This window comes from Dasypus novemcinctus, chromosome 7 (assembly GCF_030445035.2).
Source record: "Dasypus novemcinctus isolate mDasNov1 chromosome 7, mDasNov1.1.hap2, whole genome shotgun sequence".
In the NCBI taxonomy this organism is placed as follows: domain Eukaryota; kingdom Metazoa; phylum Chordata; class Mammalia; order Cingulata; family Dasypodidae; genus Dasypus; species Dasypus novemcinctus.
The window spans coordinates 78406854-78431498 of NC_080679.1; the positions used below are offsets into that span (position 1 = coordinate 78406854).

At 38.3% G+C, this 24645-nt stretch overlaps 1 protein-coding gene across 6 annotated transcripts in view; it reads right to left on the reverse strand.

Annotated features, from left to right (window-relative positions):
• The window catches only part of UBR3 (ubiquitin protein ligase E3 component n-recognin 3), a 280063-nt gene that overhangs the window by 156557 nt on the left and 98861 nt on the right, over positions 1–24645 (reverse strand). For all 6 annotated transcript variants that reach the window (XM_058300669.2, XM_058300664.2, XM_058300668.2 and 3 more), the window contains exons 11-13: positions 23096–23182; positions 11804–11869; positions 11624–11713 (exon numbers count right to left, since the gene is read on the reverse strand). In XM_058300669.2, the coding sequence (XP_058156652.1) occupies positions 11624–11713; positions 11804–11869; positions 23096–23182 (243 nt within the window). The remainder of the gene's footprint in view (positions 1–11623; positions 11714–11803; positions 11870–23095; positions 23183–24645) is intronic.

Below are 24645 nucleotides of genomic sequence, written 5' to 3' on the forward strand. Positions count from 1 at the left end.
TTTCGGGACATGGAGTTGTCCTGGATAGTGCTTCACGGACAATTACGGGACACTGTAGATCCCCCCAGGGCCCACTGGATGGAACGTGAGAGAGTCTGGGCTATGATGTGGACCATTGACTATGGGGTGCAGTGATGCTCAGAGATGAACTTACCAGGTGCAATGGATGTGTAATGATGATGGGAGAGAGTGTTGCTGTGGGGGGAGTGGGGGGTGGGGGCGGTGGGGTTGAATGGGACCTCATTTTTTTTTAATGTAATTAAAAAATAATAATAATAAATAAATAATTTTTAAAAAAAAAGAAAATGTAAAAGTGTAAAAGTAAAGACTATCAGGAAGGATAACTAAAAATACAAAAGGACAGACAAAAATAAGATAGGACATATGAAAGCCAAAATAAAATGATAAGAGTAAATAATATATTTAATAAAACTGAAAGTTAGTAGATTAAACTGCCCAATCGAAAGGCATAGCCTGGCAGAATGAATAAAAATGAACTATCCATATGCTGTCTACAAGATAGACACCTTACACCCAAGGGATACAAACCAGCTAAAAGTGAAAGGTTGGAAAAAGATATTTCACGCGAATAGGAACTAAAAAAGAGCAGGGATAACTATAATAATATCGGAAATAAACAGACTTTAAATGCAAAAAAAAAAAATGCTGAGATAGAGAAGGCCATTACATATTAGTAAGAGGACAATCAGGGAAGCGGACTTGGCCCAGTGGTTAGGGCATCCGTCTACCATACGGGAGGTCCGCGGTTCAAACCCCGGGCCTCCTTGACCCATGTGGAGCTGGCCCACGCACAGTGCTGATGAGTGCAAGGCATTCCGTGCCACACAGGGGTGTCCCCACATAGAGGAACCCCACACGCAAGGAGTGCACCCGTACGGAGAGCCACCCAGCGCGAAAGAAAGCTCAGCCTGCCCGGGAATGGCACAGCAAACACAGAGAGCTGACGCAGCAAGATGATGCAACAAAAAGAAACACAGATTCCCGTGCCATGCACAACAACAGAAGCAGACAAAGAAGAACACACAGCAAACAGACAACTGGCGGGGGGCAGGGGGGTGGGGGGGGAGAGGACAGTCAACCAGCAAGGAATAACAGTCATAAATATCTATGCACTTCACCAGCACCAGGGTGCTACAAAATATATGAGGCAAACTCTGGCAAAACTGAAAGGAGAAATAAATGTTTCTAAAATAATAGTTGGAGATTTCAAAATGGCACTCACATAAATATATAGAACAACTAGACAGAACATCAACAAGGTCAGAGAGAACTTAAATATGAAAAACAAGCAAGACCTAACAGACATATATAGAACACTACAACCCAAATCAGTAGGTTAGACATTTTACTCAAGTGCTCATGGATCTTTCTCCAGGAAAACCACATGTTGGGTCAAAAGCAGGTCTCAATAAATATTAAAAAAACGGAAATTATACAAAGTTTCTTCTCATATCATAAAGGGATGAAGCTGGAAATCAATAATAGAGAGGAAAGGGGGAAATTTGCAAATGTGTGGAGGCTAAATAACATATTCCTAAACAATCAGTGAGTCAAAGAAGAAATATGGGAAACGGACTTTGGCCCAGTGGTTAGGGCGTCCGTCTACCATATGGGAGGTCCGCGGTTCAAGCCCCAGGCCTCCTTGACCCGTGTGGAGCTGGCCCATGTGCAGTGCTGATGCGCGCAAGGAGTGCCCTGCCACACAGGGGTGTTCCCCGCGTAGGGGAGCCCCACACGCAAGGAGTGCTCCCATAAGGAGAGCCGCCCAGCGTGAAGGAGGGAGCAGCCTGCTGAGGAATGGCGCCGCCCACACTTCCTGTGCCGCTGACGACAACAGAAGCGGACAAAGAAACAAGACGCAGCAAAAAGACACAGAAGACAGACAACCGGGGGAGGGGAGGGGAATTAAATAAATTTAAAAAAATAAAATAAAATCTTTTAAAAAAAAAAAAAGAAGAAGAAATGTAAGAAAAACTAGTATCTAGTAAGTATCTTGAGACAAATGATATGATAACACGACTTATCAGAACTATGGGATAAAGCTAAGAGAGTGGTGAGAGGGAAATTGATAGTCGTAAATGCCTATATTAAAAAAGAAAAAGACCTAAAAAAATAAAAATTTAAAAAAGACATAAATGAACACCTGGAAGAACTAGAAAAAGAATAGCTATCTAATCCCGAAGCAAGCAGAAAGAAAGAAAGAAAGATTAGAGCAAAAATAAATGAAATTGAGTATAAAAAAATAGAGAAAAATCAACAAAACCAAAATTTGGTTCTTGAAGAAGACCAATAAAATTGACATCCCTTAGTTAAACTAACAATAAAAAAAGAATACATAAATAAATAAAATCAGAAATCAAAAGGGGAAAGTTACAACTGACCCCACAGAAATAAAAAGGATATTAGAGAATATGAGAAACTGTATACCAACAAATTAGATAAATTAGATGAAATGAACAAATTCCTAGAAACAACAACCTACATCGAATATACAAGAAATACAAGTCTCAACAAACAAATCACATTTAAAGAGATTGAAACAATCATCAAAAATCTCCCAACAAAGAAAAGTCCAAGACCAGAAGACTTCACAGATGAATTCTACCAAGCATTTCAAGAAGAATTAACACCAATTCCATTTAAACTCTTCCAAAAAACTGAAGAGGAGAGAAAAGTACCCAACATTTGACAGCATATTAAAAGAATTATACACCATAACCAAGTGGGATTTATTCCTGGTATGCAAGATTGCTTCAATACAAGAAAATAAATTAACATAATACATTAACAAACTGAAGGAAAAAGAACACATGATCATCCCAATCAATGCAGAAATGGCATACGACAAAAGCCAGCATCCTTTCTTGATAAAAACACTTCGAAAGACAGGAATAGAAGGAAAGTTCCTCAACCTAATAAAGGGCATATGTGGAAAACCCACAACCAACATTGTACTCAATGGGGAAAGGTTGAAAGTTTTCCCTCTATTATCAGGAACAAGACAAAGATGCCCACTGTCACCACTGTTATTCAACATTGTGCTAGAAGTTCTAGCTACAGAATTTGCAAGAAAAAATAAATAAATAAAAGGCAGTCAAATTGGAAAAGAGGAAATAGAACTCTCACTTTTTGCAGAAGAAATGATCCTATATTTAGCATATTCCAAAATATCTATGAAAAAGCTAGTCGACCTAATAAATGAGCTCAGTAAAGTGGCAGGATACAAGGTCAAAAGATAAGTATCAGTAATGTTTCTATACACTAGCACTGAACAATCTGAGGAGGAAATCAGGAACAAAACTTCCATTTACGAGAGCAACAAAAAGATTCAAATACCTAGGAATTAATTTAATACAGATGTAAAGGACTTGCATTCAGAAAACAACAAAACACTGCTAGAAAAAAATCAAAGAACACCTAAACAAATGGAAAGACATTCCGTGTTCATGGAATGGAAGACTAAATACCATGAAGATGTCAATCCTACCCAAACTGATTTAAAGAATCCATGCAATCCCAATGAAAATTCTAACAGCCTACTTTACAGAAATAGAAAAGGCAACTACCAAATTCATTTGGAAGGGAAAGTGCACCCAAATAGCCAAAAGCATTCCAAAAAAGAAGAGTAGCATGGGAGGAATTTCACTGCCTGACCTTGAAAGATGCTACAGAGGTCAAAACAGCATGGTACTGGCATAAAGATAGACACATCAATCAGTGGAATAGAATTGGGAGTCGAGAAATAAACCCTCACCTCTATGGCCAATTGTTTTTTGACAAGCCTACCAAGTCCACTTTACTAGAACAAAACAGTCTCTTCAACAAATGGTGCTGGGAGAACTGGATATCTATAACCAAAAGAATGAAAAAGACCCCTATCTCACTCCGTATACAAGAATCCACTCAAAATGGATCAAAGACCTAAATATAAAAGCCAGTACCATAAAACTCCTAGAATATAATGTAGGGAAATATCTTTAAGACCTTGTGATAGGTGGGGGTCTCTTAAATCTAACACCCAAAAAACAAGCAACAAAAGAAAAAAATAAAACATAAATGGGGCCTCCTCAAAATTAAACACTTTTGCACCTCAAAGGACTCCGTCAAGAGTATGAAAAGGCAGCAACTCAATGGGAGAAAATATTTGGAATCACATACCTAATAAGGTTTCAATATTCATGGTATATAAAGAGATCCTACAATTTAACAATAAAAAGATAAAAGACCTGATTAAAAAATGGGCAAAAGACTTGAATAGACATTTGTCAATAGAATAAATAAAAATGGCAAAAAAAAACATGAAAAAATATGCAACATCACTAGTGATTGAGGAAATGCAAATCAAAGCTATAATGAGACCTCACTTCACACCTATCAGAATGGCCGCTATTAAAAAGACAGAGAACTACAAGTGTTGGAGAGTATGTAGAGGTAAGAACACTTATTCGCTGATGGTGGGAAAGAAAAATGATACAGCCACTGTGTAAGACTGAATGGCAGTTCTTAAGGAAGTTAAATATCCATTTGCCATGTATCTTGGCAATACCACTACTAAGTATATACACAGAAGAACTGAGAGCAGTGACATGAACAGACATTTGCACACTGATGTTCACAGAAGCGTTATTCACAATTACCAAAAGATGGAAATAACCCAGGTGACCATCAACCAATGAATGGATAAACAAATTGTGGTATATACATATCATAGATAATTATTCAGCTGTAGGAAAGAAATGAAGTGGTGAAGCATATGACAACATGGATGATCAAATATTGTATGATTTCACTATTATGAACTAAATATATTGAGCAAACTCTTGGAGTTAATAACTAAAATACAGGTCACCAGAAAGTAGAATGAGGTTAGAGAATGGAAAGCTAAAGTTTAATCTGTGCAGAATTGGTAAAAAAAAAAAGTTGTTTGTAAATCTTTGGAAATAGAATAGAAATGATAAAAGCACATGATAGTGACAGCAACTAGTAGTACTAATATATTCATATAAGAGTGGTTTAAAGGGAAAGTCTAAAGTTGTATATTATTAGTAGGAAAGCTAAAAAATGAAACATGGGACTGTATAGGATGGCAAACCCTCATGTGAAAAATGAGTAAGAGTAATATAGCATATATAAGACTGTTTTTCTTTGAAATAGAACAAATTATGTTAATGTCACAAGATGTTAATATCAGGGTGCTATTTGGGCAAAAATACAACCAAAGCAAGCCAGGGACAGTACTGTATAGTACAATATATTAATAATCTTCCATCGATGGTTAAAAAAAAAAAGTGGAGAGACAAACAGCAAGATGGCGGTGGAATAAGGAGCTCCAAAAGTTAGCTCCTGCTACAAGGCAGTTACTAAACACCCAGAGCTATTTGAGCTAGCTGAAGCACCTGTTTGGGGGTCCAGGAGGCCAGAAGAGCATCCTGCCACATCCTTGAAGGAATGGAAGGAGAAGACTGCCCATCTGCAGAGAAGACTTGTAAATACAGCACTCCATGCCACAGAGGCCAGTGCCCATGCTCCACTGGAGGCACAAGCCACCTTGGGAGCTGTTCTGTGGCTGGAATTGAAAGCTCCACTTTCCAAAAATGGGGGAGGAAGAGACAGTTGGGCACCAATTTCAGCTACTAAAAAGTACATACAGCAGGGTAAAGTATAATCCTGAGAAAAGCTGAAGTTGGAACCTGTCCATGTCAGAAAGAGGCCAGTAGCTGCCATCTTGACTCCACACCTGGCACGAGGGGAAGTGGGCAGACTGAAAATCATAATGCTAGTGGGGACCAGCTTCTTTCCATCCAGATCAGATTGCAGCTCTAGCCTAGCCCCCAGTTCCACCCAGTAGGGAGGAAGCTGCAGGGACTTGCGCCAACCTCTCCAGGAAATTACCATCCAACCCATGGAGGCTGGTGATTACCCTACTCTGGTAGTATGAGGTGCCCCAGGAGCTATTCTGTGGCTGGAATTGGAAGCTCCATTTCCCAAAAACAGGGGAGGAGAAGATGGTTGGCTGCCGATTTCAGCTACTGATTGGTAGACTCAGCTGGCTAAGATATAACCCTGGGAACACCTGGGGTGTGAATCTGCCCAAGTCAGGAAGAGGTGGGTGGCCACCATTTTGACTCTGCCCCCGGCCTGAGGGGAAGCCAGGACCAAAAATCACAGTGATAATAGAAACCAGTTTCTTTTGACCCAGAACAGCCTACAGCCCTAGTCTAGGCTTCCACCCCACCTCTGGCAGAGAGGAGGCTGGCAGGCCCTGTACCAGCCTATCCAGGTAACTGCAGGTACCTTTGGCTGGCACAGACTGAATAATCAGAAGTCTACCAGGGTAAATGCAGTCATCTTGGATCCACACAACATAGACTGCTGCGCACACCTGCAGCTCCATCCCCACCCCAGGCAGTGGAGAAAGGGGCATGAAGCTTCATCAATCTTTCTGGGCAACTACAGTATAGGTCTGCAAGACTTGGATTATTCCACACAACTGTGATTCTGTCCCTACCCCTGGCAAAGGAGAAAGCTGGGAGAAGCTTCACTGGTCCCTGGCGCAATGAGGCAGCTTGAGCTTCCAAAGCTTAGAGCACCAATTACAACCTTGGCTTCTACTGCAAAACCAGCAAGGGACAAAGGGCAGGAAGCCCTAAACAAAGAGAAAAACTGCACCCAGAATAAATACTCTAGTAAGCCAGACGCCAAGAAACCAACAGAAAATTACAATTCACACCAAAAAACAGCAAGATATGGCCCAGTTAAAGGAACAAAATAAGCCTCCAGCTGATACAAAGGAGTTAAAACAGGTAATCATAAATGTTCAAACAAATCTCCTTAATAAAATCAATGAGATAGCTAAAGAGATTAAGTATATTAAGAAGACACTAGATGAGCACAAAGAAGAATTTGAAAGCATACAGAGAAAAATAGCAGATCTTATGGGAATGAAAGGTGCAATAAATGAAATTAAAACAACATTGGAATCATATAATAGCAGACTTGAGAAGGCAGAAGAAAGGATTGGTGGCCTTGAAGAAATGACCTCTGAAAGTGAACATACAAAAGAACAGATGGAGAAAAGAATGGAAAAAATTCAACAAAGTCTCAGGGAACTAAATGACAGCAAAAGGCATGGAAGCATACATATCATGGGTATTCCAGAAGGAGAAGAGAAGGGAAAAAGGGCAGAAGAAATACTGAAGAAATAATGGTAGAAAATTTGCCAACTCTATGGAAGGGCATAGATATCCATGTCCAAGAAGCACAATATACTCTCATCCAAAAAAAATTCAAACAGACCAACTCTGAGACACATGTTCACCAGAATGTCAAATGCCAAAGACACAGAGAAAATTCTGAGAACAGCAAGAGAAAAGCAACGCATAACATATAAGGGATACCCAATAAGATTAAGTGATGATTTCTCATGAGAAACCATAGAGGCAAGAAGACAGTGGTCTGATGTATTTAAGATACTACAAAAGAAAAACTTCCAGCCAAGAATCTTTTCTTCTTCTTCTTGTTTATTTTCTTTTAGTGTTACATTCAAAAAATATGAGGTCCCCACATACCTTCCTCCCCACCCACCCCACCCCTCCCACATCAATAACCCCTTCCATCATCACGGCACATCCACTGCACCTGGTGAATACGTTCTAGAGCACCACTGCACCACATGGACAGTGGTCCACACTGTAGTCCACATTCTCCCCCAGTCCACCTAGTGGCCACGGCAGGACACACAACATCCAGCATCCATACCTGCAGCACCACCCAGGACAACTCCAAATCCCAAAAATGCCCCCACACCATATCTCCTCCTCCGTCTCCCTGCCATCAGCAACCACCGTGGCCAACCTCTCCACATCACTACTACTATTTCTTCCCTTACTAATCACAATAGTTCCCCAGCAAAACACCAGTAAGTCCACTCTAATCCAACTCTATTCCTCTATCCTGTGGACCCCAGGATGGCTATGTCCAGTCCCCTCTACATCAAGAGGGGGCTTAGATTCCACATGGATGATGGATGCAATTCTCCTGCTTGTAGCTGTAGGCACTCCTGGTTCCCTGGTGTGGTCGTTGACCCTCTTCACCTCCCTGTCAGCTGGCCAGGGTGAGTCCAACAAACCAGAGGGTAGAAGTCACAAGTCTACTGAGGCCCAAGGCCTGGCCATCATATGGACAGTCCAGAGATTCAGGTCTCCAGAGTATACACCAACCCAAACACCAACCACAGGTCCGGTAAAAGTAATATAAGAGGTATGTGTAGAAAGGGCATATCTGATTCCAATTCCATCACACTCAGGAACACAAACTCAAAAGTAGGGCCAACTGACATGGCCCTGAACTCCAGAGCCATCTGCCGTAACCATAGAACCTGTGGGTCTCTGCAGCCCTCAGGAGAACCAGCACCTGGGTTTCCATCTACCTTGGCTGTCTCTCAGACAAGAATCTTATATCCAGCAAGACTGTCTTTCAAAAATAAGGGTGAAATTAGAATATTCAGATAAACAGAAACTGAGAGAATTTCTAAGCAAGAGACCAGAGTTTCAGGAAATACTAAAGGGTATGCTAGAGCCTGAAAAGAAAAGACAGGAGAGAGATGCCTGAAAGAGAGTCTAGAAATGAAGATTATATCAATAAAAGTAACAAAGTGTCAAAAGAGTGGTGAAAATAAAATATGACAGATAAAACTCCAATAGTCAGGAATAAAGTTAACCAACGATGTAAAGCACTTGTATTCAATGCAACTCAATGTTAAAAGAAATTTAAAAAGGCCTAAATACCTGGAAGAACATTCCATGCTCATGGATTGGAAGACTAAACATCAATAAGATGTCAATTCTACTCAAATTGATATACAGATTTAATACAATCCCAATAAAAATTCCACCAGCATTAAAAAAAAAATCGAAAACATGATTATCAAATTAATTTGGAAGGGTAAGGGATCCTGAATAGCCAGAAATATCATACAAAGGAAAAGCAAACCCTCATCTCCAGACTTTAAATCCTATTACCTAGCTATAGTGATAAAAACAGCATGGTACTGGCATAAAGACAGACACAAAGACCAATGGAACCAAACTGATGGTTCAGAAACAGACCCTCACATGTATCTTCAAATGATTTGTATTAGCCTGTCAAACCCACACAGCTTGGGTAGAACAGTCCAGTCAACAAATGGTGCTGAGGGAATTGGATATCCATAGCCAAAAGAAGGAAAGAGGACCCCTATCTCACACCTTATCCAAAAATCAGTTCAAAATGGATCAAAAACCTGAAAATGAAAATAAAAATCATAAAACTTCTAGAAGAAATGGTAGTAAACTATCTTTAAGGCCCAGTGGTAGATGGTGGATTCTTAAAGGAGATAAGAGGAGGACTGAGATGGACTATGGATGTTTAATGTATGCTGAAGTTTTAATTAGCTTTACTGTAAAAATGTGGAAATGTATAGAGTGGATGGTAACACATAATGAGTAATAGCTAGTTTATAAATGGGGATGTGGCTGAAAATGGTAGTCTAGGTATGTAAATGCAATCGACAGAATGCTAGAGAATAATCTAGGAACTGAATAGCACAGTAAACCAAGAGGTAAATGAGAATTGTGGTTGATGGTACAGAAGCAAGAGTGTCCTTTGTGAGCTAGAGCAAATGTACATCACTACTGCAGGGTGTTGGGAATGTGGATAAGCATGGGAAAAAAAACAGCTGGAGTGACCTATGGACTGTGGTTAGCAGTAATAATATTATATTCTTGCATCTATGCAAATGATATACTGTGTTGATAATGAAGCAGTATGGAAAATGTGAGCCAAATATACACTATGGACATGGTAACAATCAGATATTATCTTAGTTGTAGCAAATGTTCTACCACAGTGTGGTATGTTGATGGAGGGGTAATATTTGGGAATTCTATACATGTGCATGATTGTTTAATAAGTTTACAACTTCTGTCATAAAAAATATATTTAATAAATAATAATAGGGTGGTTTGGGAAAAAAACACAGCAAATGTAAGATAAGGACTATGATTAGTAGTAAGATTTTGACAATATTCTTTCATAATTTGTAACAAACAGCTCACGACAATGCAAGGTATTGGTGGAGGGTTGATGTATGAGCCCATGTATAATGTTATGCATGTTTGGTGTGGGAGTCACAACTTTTACTATACACTTAATTGTTTATGTATGTTCATATATAAATGATATAAAGATAATAATAATAGGGTTGGTTGGGGGAAAAATACTTTGGTTAGTAGCAATATTTTTGACAATGCTCTTTAATCATTAGCTAAAAAGGTTTAACAACAATGCAACAATGCAAGTTACTGGTGGTAGGGTGAGTTATGAGAGTCCTGTATGATGTTACATATTTGTTTTGTAAGTTCACAACTATTATCATACACTTATAGTTTATGTATGTTTATGTATGAGTGATATACTTCAATAAATTAATTTAAAAAAAGAAAAAAGTAGAAATATACTAAGTGAAAGAAACTAGACAAAAGGTACTACATACAGTTTGACTCCATCTATACAACATATAAATATAAATAAATTAGAGAGATGGAAAAAGAATAGTAGTTATGTATGGCAGGGGAAAGAGCGAGATTGAAAGATGACTACTAAGGGGTAGAGTTTTTTGTCATTTGTTTTTTAATTATTTTTTTGGAGTAATGAAAATGCTCTAATATTGACTGAAGTGATGAATGTGATTATACCAAATGCCACTAATTGTACACTCTGGATGGATTGTATGCTTTATGAATACATTTCAATAAATTGATTTTAAAAAAACAAACAACAAATCATCTCCAAAACTGAAAAAAAATACTTTTTTTAAAAAAGCTAATTGTTCAAAGTGAATTAATATAATCTATATCTCTAATTCACCTCAATTTCAACCTTCAATTTAAACTAGTCATCCAAAAAAATTGGCAGGTAAAAGAGGAATAGATAAAAAGTTTTCTTACTATACTCATATTTAATTCTGCATGCATTCACAGTGTATATCAACTAAAACTAAGCATAGTTACAACCTCGTCTCCTACTTGTCCCTAAGCCCCAGAGTTTAAATTTAATGATTAACAAATCTAAAATTACCAGGAAAAACAAACTGAAACACAAATCTGTATAAAAAAGTTTGCCCACAACATTATAGTGTTGGAACTGAAAGAAACCACAGTATTTATCAGGCTAATTCTTCTAATCCCCTTCTCTCACTTTACAGACAGGGAAACTGAAAACCAAAGAGAGAAATTACTCCAAACCTCTTGAGTAATAAAATAGTGGTAGCATCAAAGCTAGAAACTTTGGGTCTTCTGACTCCCAAAACATGTGCTGTAGTGTTTCAGAAGTCCCTTATATGTAAAGGTCGAGAAAATAATTTTTGGGGAAATTAAAACTAAAAGCAAATTCCATAGAATAAAAAAAAATCTAAATACGATCTAACAAAAAATATGAGAACTTGGTAAAAAAAAAAAAAAAAGGTTTCAAACACTTGGGCTATAATTCCATGATAGAGATATAAAAGTAAAATAAAGGAAAAATCATTTAACCAAGGAATACAATTCAAAACTTAAATACATACTTGAATTTGAAGTGGGTGAATCATTAGTTTCATTAACATTTCCTGATCTGGCAAAACAGAATCCAAATCTAGCTCTTGACATTTCACAGCCTAAAAATTACAATTAAAAAGTTACTAATTCAATACTTATTTCCCAAAATTAAAAAAAAAAAAAGACAAGAGTTTAATGGCTAGTCTTACCTTACTCAAAAACATAGCATAGTAACGATGTAATGGTAGATGAAAAGTAACTTGGTTAGGTGCTGGCTGGAATAAACAAACAAAAATCCACAAATCAAAAAATGTTTTACAGAAATTCAAAAAGGTGTTAAAATGTTAACACCACACTTTTACCTTGATTTATTCCTAAAGCTTTCTTATCAAAACTTATAATTTTAGAAGATATAGCTAAAGGCAGTCAATAGATAAAATTATTCCATGTAAACACCTAAGTGCAAGTTCCTTGAAGGCAGAAACTGTATACTACTCATCTTTGAATTCTTGCAAGAGCTAGGATAGATTAAATAATATTTCATAAACGTAATTAAACCAAAGCAAATAATCATATAAAAACAAGGGATAGAATAGATAACCCTCTACAGTAGGCCATTTGGGAATTCTCAGATACATACATGCCAAGCATGATAATAGAAATAATAATGATAATTATATTTAACATTCATCAGGCATTAACTGTATGCCAGTCACCATGCTAAGGACTTTAGTCACATTGCCTCATTTAATCCTCACAAAAACTCTATGGGGTAGGAATTATTAACATTCCAATTTTTTAAAAAGGGAAATTCAAGTTTAGAAAACGTAAGTAACTTCTGAAAGTTCATAAGCAGTGAAATAAGGAGCTAGTCTGAACCCCAATGCTATATTCAGAGAGGGGGTAGTAAGAGGACTCTGACCACAGCCCTGAACTCTCCAGGACAGTGAGATGCTCCCCAGATTAGCGCTTCTAACACATCAGCCTCCATAGCAGCACTTAGTATAATATAGGTCAAGGACCTTTGGGATCCTTGTAGATATTACCAAAATTGCATTTAAATATGGGTCACAATATCTGTATAGGGCAAAAGTACACAACTGTCCTTCTTAAACACATGAGAAAAATTATTTCCTCCAAACTGAGGGTATTATTTGTGATGCTTTTATAAGTTTTTAGTAATGTTTTTTAACCCGAACATTCAGATAATTATGCTAATGTCGTATCAGTATAGAAGTTATAAAGACTTGCAATAATGTCACTATTTCTGAAATAATTTTCTAAACAAAAATAACTTAATATGTGAATAAACAGCTACAGAAAATTATTCTAATAAATAGAAGTTTGCCCTCCATTATCATAGTCATTTTAGTAACACTTCTACTAACTAGCTTATTCAGAATCTCCTTCAAATTCTGTTGAAGGCATTAAGCACAGTGGTAAGAGCAGACTCTTTAAGAAATAGATTGCATGATTTAAAATTCTAGCTCTGCCACCTACAGCTGAAAAATTGTAGGCAAGACATTTTGAGCAGGCAATTGGAGAACAGATGCAAAATGCCTGGCTTGGCACTCTGGCAGGGACCTGCAGCACAATGAGCCGCTGTCACCTGACTTTCTTAGGGGGCTTCATCTTTTTTGTGACTCTTCTTTTCCAGTACTGCTCTTGTCTGCAGCACTCTTGGGCTGTTCTGCCCTGCAGAGCCCCAGAAGGTGCAGGGAATGATTGGCTGATTCAAATTAAAACCTAAGTATTCAACCCCTCAGCAGGATATTTTTGTTACAAAAATACTCTATAGAACAGAGTATATCTCACGGGCATCACTCACAGTCCTACGCATTAGGAGAAAACTGGAAAGGCCACAAAATAAAGGAGCTGCACAAAGAAATGGCATTTGAAGCAAATTGCATTTGCCCAAGAGAAAGCAGTCTCTGGTTAGTTTCTGAAAGTCATGAAATGCAGGACAACTCTCAACTAGCTCAAAATTTGCTCCTTCAGAAGGAAATTTTACAAGAAAATACATCCTTAAATGTGACTCAAATATTTTGAAACATAATTCTGCCTTCAACAATGAGAAAATCTGTAAAAACAATGAATATGATAGAGTCTCATGGCAGAACATTCCATTTATTCAGTGTGAAAGAACTCAAACAGAGTAGAAATCAAGAGCATGAACTGAAACTCAGAACAATGTGCTTCATATACACAACAAAATTGTTATGGGGTGAACATCTGTGTTAGTCAGCCAAAGGGGTCCTGATGTAACACACCAAAAGCCTATTGGCTTTTATAAAGGGTATTTATTTTGGGTAGGAGCTTACAGATACCAGGGCATAAAGCATAGGTTACTTCCCTCAACAAAGTCTATTTCCACATGTTGGAGCAAGATGGCTGTCCATGTCTGCAAGGGTTCAGGCTTTCTGGGTTCATCTCTTGCCAGGTCTTCCTTCTCTCTGGGCTCAGGTCCTCTGTTTCCTCCACAAGGTCAGCAGTAGACTATGAGGCTCTCTAGGTTTTGCCTTTCACTTCAAGGTCAGCTGTAGACTATCACACAAATGGCTCTGTCTCTCTCTCTGGGGTTTCTGCTGTATCTAAGGAGTCGTCTCTAATCCTCTGTGTTTTTCTCCTGGCTCAGGTCCTCTCTTCCTGGGGCTTGCTTCTCTTTCCTGTGTGCTTATTTTCTGGGGCTCCAGCTCAAGACTACAGCATCAAACTCCAAATCAAAACTCCAACATCAAAATCTTTAACTTTTATTTATTTATTTTTTTTAAAGATTTATTTTTTAATTTATTTAATTCCCCTCCCCTCCCCTGGTTGTCTGTCTTCTGTGTCTTTTTGCTGCATCTTGTTTCTTTGTCCGCTTCTGTTGTCGTCAGCGGCATGGGAAGTGTGGGCGGCGCCATTCCTCGGCAGGCTGCTCCCTCCTTCGCGCTGGGCGGCTCTCCTTATGGGTGCACTCCTTGCGCGTGGGGCTCCCCTACTCGGGGGACACCCCTGCGGGGCGCGGCACTCCTTGCGCGCATCAGCACCGCACATGGGCCAGCTCCACATGGTTCAAGGAGGTCTGGGGTTTGAACCGCGGACCTCCCATGTGGTAGACGGACGCCCTAACCGCTGGGCCAAAGTCCATTTCCCTAAAATCTTTAACTTTTAATCCTTGGCCATGCATTTTATCTGTGAGTCCCCACCCACCAAGGCGTGGGGACTCAACACTCTACTGATGTGGCCCAATCAAAGCCCTAATCATAATTTAATCATGCCCAGGTACAGACCAGTTTACAAACATAATCCAGTATCTCTTTTTGGAATTCATAACTATATCAAACTGCTATAAGATTCATGCATGGAATCAATTTGGAAGAGTTGTCAGTGAAGACTTGCCACTTACAACACACAGGAGAGCTAATACTAGAGAGAAAATCTTAAGAATCTAATCAATGTGGGAACACTTTCAGAAATAACTCAATCCATGTAGTGCAGAGAAGACCCTATACTGCAGAGACAGATGAGAATAATCAAGATGGAAAAACCTTTCCCCAAATTTCAAATTCTGTCTTATGCAGGAAAATATTGGCAAGAAAAAGTATACATCTAGTTATAGTGGGAAAGGCTTTATCAGTAATTCCTTATGAGACACATGAAAATTCACACCAGAGAGAAATCCCATAAATGTAAACAATATGGCAAAGACTTTAAATATGCCTTACACCTTGATCAACGCTGAAGAAAGCACATTGTGAAGAAGCCCTATGAATGTAAGGAACACAAGAAAGCCATCATTAGGTTCACAAAACTTACTGTACTTATCAGGACTCACATCACCCTGTAATGTGAGGAATGTGAAAAAGACTTCACTAATTCCTGCTGGACTTAAAATACATTTAAGTATTAACGGTTAAGAGAACCCCTATGAACGAAAGGAATATGAAAAAACCATTAAATTTTTCAACATACCACACATAGGAGGACATAATGGAAAGAAGCTATACATAGGAAAGTTGTCCCTGAATTCTCATATCTTACAGAAATATGAAAACTCACACTGAGGAGATTAAAAAAACCAGGAAGGCAAAGTCTATGGAATACTTTAATTTTCATTCATCTTTAGTAGACAACTGTCCTCATACTGGAGAGAAACCTTACGAATCTGAGAAATGCAGAAAAGTCTTCAATGTTGTCTCAAATTGTTAGTCCATAGAAGAAATCATACTGGAGAGACAAGACACCTCATGGGAATAAGGAATGTGGTCAAGACCTCTTTAAATATCCTTAAATGACATAAGAACCCACCCTTTGGGGAAAGTCTGTGATTGCAATAAATATGAGGAAGCCTTCAGTTCCAGTTTTTCACTTACTGGTCACAAGTGAGTACATGGTAGGAGAGAAACACTGTCATTGCCTTTATCAGTGTCTCCTCCTTAAATTGAAGCCATAATTTATTATTTTCTAGTTCAATCTTCTTATATGATGAATATCCCTCAAAATGTCCTTCCATATAAATTTCATATAAATTTTGATATGTGGTAGCTTTTTTACAATCCAGTTATAAAAGCATGGTCTCATTTTCAGTGTGACATTATTTGGACTCATAGTATGCTCTGACAAATTTTTGTCATTTTTAATGTTACTGATGTCATGATTTGACTGCATCATGGTCAGAGGATGTGGGCTTTATATGATACTGATTTGGGCTACCTATTACAACTTCCATTTGCGGCTAATGTGGCTGATTTTGTCAGTTGTCTAGCAATATCCATTCTTTTCATTTTTTTCTATCAGGGAGCATAGATTTGTTTTTGCAGAATAAGTACTGTCTAATGTTTTTAAATGCATTTCCCAGTTTTTCTCAGTGGTGGTGGGCAGAGCTTACAGTTCTAGCCAATGAGGAGACTCCTAGAGAGCTGCTGGAGAGGGAAAAATATCATTGGTCTTTTTGTCTTAACAATATTCCCTTTGTCCTCTCTCTTCGTTGTTTTCTGGAAATTGGACAAAATGCCCTGAGTTGAGACGAGCAACTTTAGGACCACTGGAATGAAGGTCACAGTCACAATAGTAGCCACCTAAATACAAGATTTCTCACTCCCCAATGGCACATTTTGGGGTATCTGCAGCCACCATACACCATATTTTTAGACTTGTTACATGAAATAAAGAAATTTCTAATAGGATTAAGAGACTTTTAGGGTTTACAAATACAACTCTAGTTTACAAACCTAATGTGTGACCAGTTTTTATAATTGTTTCTTGTATGTTTCAAAACTGTTTGCACTTTCTTCATTGTTGGGTAAGTCCAGGGTTAGGTACATTTCTGACTGATCAAATTTAATAGTGTTTTAAAATCTCTTACTAACAATATTTTTTCCTTGATCTTTCAATGAGCACATTTTTAATAAAATATCCCACTTGGAAGTGAATTGTAGAAGTCTCATAATTTTGTCAGCTCTTAATATGTTTGGAGACAATGTTATCAGGTACATACGGTTTTTGGCTTTTCCTTTATTACATGTGGTTGTTCTCTCTAGCCTTACTTTTAACCACCTTTTCTTTCAACAATGGTTTTTTTATTCATTCATCTAATAAAGGTGAGAGTTTATATGTCCCTTGCCAGGAACAAGTCTTATAAATTCTTTATATATATCACCTAATTTACCACCACTCCAAGGATAAACATTCTCATCATCTACTTTTTATAAATGAGGAAACTGAAGTGCAGAATGTTAAGCAGCTTGCCAATATTACATGGCTTCTTTTGAGTTTAAAAAAAAAAGTGTAGGCAAGTTACTTAATTTCTCTGGCTAAAATGCCTGACTTGTAAAGCAAGGATAATAAACAGGAATATGGCCATGAGGATTCAGTGAGATAACACAGTACCCAACATATATTGCTATTAATTAGTAAGCCACAGACTATAGCTTGTCAATCAAGGCTTTAGTGTACCATATTCTTCTAAACTTGCACTCTTCCGCAGTATTAAATTTTATAATCCTTCAGTGGCCCTTGCCCAAAGTCACAGATTAGCCACTTAATAAACTTCTCCCACTTCTTCCATATAAATTGGTGGTCCTCAACTACCATTCTCACCTCTCTGCTCTTCTCATTCAAGGTGAATTTATCCAGATTTCTAGCTTCAACTGCTGAGTCTGCCCAGATGACTTCCAAAAAACGACAGAAATCTCACTACTGAATTCCAAACCTTACATTTGTCTATTGAACATCAAAACTTAATGCCCCATGGAAGCCACAAAAACTGTGTCCAAATCAAACTCAGCATCTTCACTCTAAAACAAATCCTCCTCAATATGTCTCCTCCAAACTCCTAATAATTCTTATTTGAAATGTAGATTCCTTCCTTCTTACAAATTCTCTACATCTGATTAAGTACTGAAGTATGTTTATTTGATGTTCCAAGTAGCTCAATTAAGTACCGAAGCATGTTTATGTGATGTTCCAAGTAGCTCATAAATCTACTTCCTTCTCTCTTTCCATACTTTCCCTACTAACCTTAGTTTAGGCCTTCAGCATTTAGCAGCTGTATTTCAGCAGTAGTCCCTGCTTCTTCTCTTACCTTTTGAGTATCCGCCAAGCTCACAACCCTCCCCCATCTTTTCAGAACATGCCCACCCACCTACCCACCCACACACACATACACACAGAGATAATGGAGCCTGACAGTTTATAGTAAGTACTTATGATTGGAATCAGGGCAGGGAACACCAACCCAAACCTAGGAAATGAGTTTTTCTCTCTCTCTTAGAAATTGGGACCGGGATTCAGACTCTTGGAGTATGCCCAAAATTGGAATGTTAGGCAAATAAAGGAAGGCCAAATCTGAGCACATGGGAAAAGCAGCAAAGAGAGGGAAGGAAAAAATGAAATGGATACACAAGGTACAGCCAAACACACAGGACAAGAATTCCTTTCCAGCTTTCCAGTCAGTTCCCAAGATCCAGTTTATCTAAGATCCCCTGAGACACTCCTCTAAGCTCATAATAAATTACCTGCTTAAACTAAAGCTGTCTAATATTAGTTTCTTTTCCTTGCATTCAAAAGAACCTTGACTAACACATCTCTCTATTGTCCCCAGGAGGTGGTCTTGCTAAACAATAATTCACAATTCATTAATGATTCCCTATGGTTTTAATCTCAGAACCTTCCAACTCCTAAGATATAACTTACCTCTCTAGCCTCATTTACTTTCACACAAACTAATGAACTATAGGTAGACCCTTTAAACCACCATGCCTCTGTGCCTTTGTATATGCTGTTCACTCTGCCTCAGATGCTCTACATCCCTTCTCCCATTGGATAAACACATCCTTACGACATGGATCAAATGACATTTCTATTAGGCAGTCTCCTGAGTCCCTGCATCTAAATTTCACATATAGACAAAAAAACAGGGGGGGAGGGGAGGATGACAATAATATTTTCACTATTTCACAAGGTTGTTTTGAGAAACAAAACACTTTTAAACACCATACAAAAAACATAACATTGTTTGTTTCCTCTAATTCCACACATATTTTCCCTTCTGTTAAAAATTTAGATTTTTTAATATGTTGATCTAAGATGACTATTTTGTAAAAGACTTCCTAGTGTACAAGACACAACTGTGTACAACTGTATATAGCTGCCAATTAGTTTTGTTTTTACTTTGTCCTTTGCTATCTGTGTGATGCCTCAGTGTAGATTTGTGTTTATACAAATTTTATTTATATGATTTCATATGAAGCCTCAAATAAGTGCTTCCTTATATGGGAAAAAAAAATCTATTTAAATACTTTTCAACATTTGATACTTTCCTAAAAATACTCTGGTGTGAAAAACAAATAGACTCAGAATGGTCTACTATTTCTTTGAGTTCAGCTGCTCTGTTTACCATATATGATTCTTCCTTCCTTAACAACATCCACCCTTGAGTTCAACCACAGATTTCATGTCAAACATTTACCACATAACCCTCTGTATGCAAACCAATTTTCCCCCTACTTCAGTCTTCCTGTTGTCTTATTAATGCTGCTATTCAACAATAATTCCTATAGTTTCAAATACCAATGTGAATGGGGCTGAGCAAAGCTCCAGCTAAGGGACTAATCTTAGATGGAGCAAAGAAGAGAAAATAGTAGGATGAAAGTGGGATGGTGCTCTGAGAAGGCTGGAGGATGTTTTCTCTCAATACTTACTCATCATCATTAATATAAACAAAAGTTTAAGGTCAAAGACCAAGAATTAGAAAAGAATAAGAATCAATGAAAAAAAAAAAAAAAAAGAATCAATGGGGGAAGCGGATTTGGCTCAACTGATAGAGGGTCCGCCTACCACATGGGAGGTCCAAGGGTTCAAACCTAGGGCCTCCTGACGCATGTGGCAAGCTGGCCCATGTGCAGTGCTGATGTGCACAAGGAGTGTCGTGCCATGCAGGGGTGTCCCCCACGTAGGGGAGCCCCACACACGAGGAGTGCACCATGCAAGGAGAGCCGCCCCACGCAAAAAAAGCGCAGCTTGCCCAGGAGTGGCGCTGTACACACGGAGAGCTGATGCAGCAAGATGACGCAACAAAAAGAGACACAGATTCTCAGTGCCGCTGACAAGAATGCAAGCGGACACAGAAGAGCACACAGTGAATGGACACAGAGAACAGACAACGGTGGGGGGAGAGAAATAAATAAAAAATAATTTAAAAAAAAAAAAAAAATCAATGAGATTTGATGAAGGCAGAATCAGAATCCAAATGGACAAAATCCAGATAAAAGGCTAAAGTGAACCAAACTATTGGGGAGAAGAACGATTAGAGATGGGAGATAAATTATTCTGGGGCAAGAAGGACTAGAATTAAAGACTACAGGGGACTCTTCCCTTCCTAAACAATTTAGTCCTGAAGCCACCAGGGAGTTGGGAGAGGAGACAGGGTTAAACAGGCATCGACAGGTGAGAAGCCTAAAGAGGGATGTCAGAGTCCAAGCAGAATGAGGAGGGCCACTGTGTGTGAGGAAGGGGTGGCAGTGAAAGGGGAATTGGTATGGAATGTCAGACAATTCAGGCTGAAGAGTATCCACAGGAGAGGGGGTATAACTTGGCATATAGAGTTGGAGCCTGAGTAGAGTCAAAAGTATCCACACAGCAGAGCAACTCAGGGTAGTGTGTCAGAGCCCAAACAGGGGGAGGAGCTTGTCCATGAGGGGCCCGGCTTGGCATGGGGAGTCAGAACTTGATCAAGGTAAAGAGGGCAGTGATATAGGGGATGAACTTGGAATAGAGAATCAAAATTCAGGCATGGTGAGGAGGTAATCCATATGTGCAGGGGCCCCAGTGTAAGATATTAGAGCCCAAGCAAGACAAGAACATCCACAAAGACAAGAAGTCTGGTATGGAATATAAGAACCTAAACAGGGTGGGGAGGGCTTCCTTACAGAAGAGCAGTCCAGGAAGAAGTCAGAGCCCAAGTAGGGTAAGGACAGTGTCCACATGTGTCTGGAGCAGGGTATGGGAGTAGAATGAGGAGTCAAAGCAGGAGAAGAGGGCATTCATATGGGGGAAAAGGGGGCAACTGAGGTTGACAGACAGGTTATATAGAAGAGGATTAGGCAGATAAGTAAATAATCTAAGGATAATGAAAGTCATGTTTTTCACTGTTGGAGAAAACTATAATGAATTCAGTGGTTTCAGGCTAGAATTAAAAATATCAGTATGAACTCATAACTTGCAATATATATACAGATACAGAAACAGAGATGTGAATATGTGAGTGTGAGTAAATATATACATCCATGCATACACATATACTCCTTAGCTCTGGTCACTGAGAGGGCCTGGGTACAGTGACACACCCCAACAGCAATGAGCAAAACTAGCACTTGTTTGGAAGGTTACCTGCTTGACTTCTTCACCATTAAGTTATCCTTTTCCTCATTATCATTTAAATCTTGCTTTCTAAATACCATTCTCCACTAAAAGCAACCAGGGATCCATGAAGAAATGGGTGAATCCAGGGCCGGGATAGGGAAAACAGAAGGTGAACCTGAAACATCTTGCTAAGCCACAAAGCAGAGAAGTGGTCAAAGATTGATAGGACAAGACAAGAGGATATAGAAGGAGTTTTCCGTGGCCACATGTGAAACAATTTGGGCATCAAATAATAATAGTAATGGATTATAACTATTGGCTAAAATTTAAAACTATAAATGCCTACATATAAAATAAACAAATGACGAAACTGAAAACTTGATCAGGAAGTAGGTATCAACATAGTTCTACAGTATGTCCTCACAAATTACTTCAGTAATTACAATGAGGAAAGGGGTAACTTTACAGTGAAGAAGTCCAGAAGGCAACATCCCAATCAAGTGGCCAAAGAGAACATCATTAACTATAGTACAAAAAGAAATCTTGAACCACCAGATAAGAAGCAATGGAAAGATTGTAGCATCACTTCTCTGATATTCCTGCCAAAGGTTCCTGCCAAAGGTAACTGACATGTACTCCTCAAAAATGGTATTATCTTGACAAGCAGAGTGAGAAATTGTCCCAGAAGGAGACTAGAGACATGACAACAAAATGCAACATGTGGTGATGAACTGTATCCTTTTGCTAGTAGAAAATATGGATAAGGTCTAAGAATTAGATGGTAATAATATATTAATGTTAATTTCCTAATTTTGTAGGAGAACGTCTCTATAGGAAATACTAGAGTACTTGGGTGTAATGCGACATTGCGTCAACAATTTAATTCTCAAATGGTTTAGAAAAAAAACATTCTTTGTACTTGCAACTTTTTAGTAAGTTTGTGATTGTACCAAATTTTTAAAAATAAGAAAAGAGAAAGGAATGCTCCACTCCCCCGCAAAAAAAAGACAGCAGGGGTCTACCCAGGATTCAGAAATCATCTGAACAGAGTGAGAGGATAGAAGCCTGTCTTCCTTTGGTATATATGGCCTATATAACATATTCTGGTCTCACTTTGTAGGAGTAATAGAAAAGAGCTTCTGATTGCAAGCTTGGTTGACTAATTAAAAGCAACCCTTGCTCAATTCATAACTAGTACATTCTGCTTAAACCTTTCTCAGTTCATCATCAATAACTATTGCCTTTGCTCAAACCCATCTTTTCATGGTCCAATTAATAAAGAACACAGTCCAATTAATAAAGCTGTGATACTCTATCCATTAATCTTCCCCATCTTATAAGCATTTGCACTGTCACTTTTGCAAATGAAATTAATTTCTATTCCAGAGAAATAGTGAGATATATACATTTAATAATGGAACAAGAAAATATGCTCTTCTTTTCTAGGAAATAAGCAGACATGATTATTATACTGTGGATCTCCTAAATATCAAGGGACTAGTGTCCCTGTTTCAAGTCTCCTTTTTTAAAGCCTAACAATACGTTCATTTTGACTTCTCTCCCTTAGCCCATGAAAAGATATTCATTATTTTCAATGTTAAATGAGATCTAATAGATGTTTTTCTTAAATTTTTTATGTATATCAAAAATATACATACCTCATCTACGAAGTTAATAGCATCAAACCAGTCTTGAAGAGCTTCAAGGCAATATCTAACAACATTTTGGGTATATTCTTGAGTTTCCTAGAACAACAATTTAAGTAAATTTTATAACATAAAAATATATATTTTAAACTTCAAATTATATATAATACATAAGTTATAAATACTGTATATATAATACTAAAATACATGTTTTCAAGATAAGCTCTACATTTGCTATTTCATGACACCTTCCCTTCAAAAACTAATAGTAACAACCTCTAACAATTGTGATGCTTCATGAACAATATGCTCCTTTATATCAGATATTCCTGAAAATAAGTAAAATTTAAAATAGATTTATATGCTGTAAACTGTATTCCATTTCAAGAAATCCCAAAAATATTATGAATTCCCTAATTGTGGGTCACATAAAACTCTTGATCTACAGGCAAGAACCTTCATAGGTATGCCTGAATTTGAACATCAAGCAGTTATTAGCCATCAGTAAACACTGGGGAAACTGATCTGGTATTTTATTTCCAACTACTCTTCAACTTATCCCTCTAAACTACTTCAGAGGACAGAATGGATGGTTAAGGAGCCCCCAATATTTAAACTATCAGTCAAGACTCATTAAGCTGCTAGAAGGGACTGAAAGAAAGGATTTGTCTTCCTTAGGTATTGCAACATAATTCATATACAGTCAAGGGCCCACACCAAAAAATAAAAAGAAAATATGTGACAATGAAGCTTCTTAACTGGCTCTCTGTCCCCATACCCTAATCTCTGTCCACAGCTCCAAGAGGGATGAAACAGAAATGCTATATGAAACAGAAAAGCAATGGTTTAATAGAAGAGGCTGGACTGGTCTAACGGGACTCAGAGTCAGCCCATTATAGCCCTAAGGCAGCAGCTGGACACAAGTTTATATCAGGCTTGCCCTAGTACTGGAGGCCAAAAAATATTCCAGTCACGTGGTCTGAAGCTAGATTCCTTCCCTAGTAAAAGCAGCTATGTAGTCCACCCCAAGCAGTAGAATGAGACACTTCAGGGCTCCATCCCCCCACAGAAGCTTTAAACAGATTAGCAAAACTTGGCGGAATCATCTTTCTCAAAGCTCCAGAAAACAGCTGAAGAACTGCAGTAATACAGTGAGCACTGAACAAGATAACGGCTACTTTAAAGCAGTATGGTCTATTAGCTATAGTCCATGTTTAACTAAGGGTTCACTATTTGTGTAGCACTAATAGGACAATTGTAAAAACGTGCTTTCATCAATTATAACAAATGTTTCAACCAATGCAAGGTGTTAATAGAAGGGTGGTATGTGTGAATCCTGTATTTTATGCATGATTCTTTTGTAAACCCAAAACTTCTCAAATAAAAGAAAAAAATAAAAGCAGTAGTATCTCATGGCACTCTGGCTGGTCCATTCCCTGCCCCTCACTGGCTCCACACAGAGCAGCCCATGCTCCCAGTGCAGATCCCTGATCCCAATTCCAGAAGGAACAGTATAACCCTGAGGTGAGGGTTACTGAGAGCATATATGACTGGCCAAACGT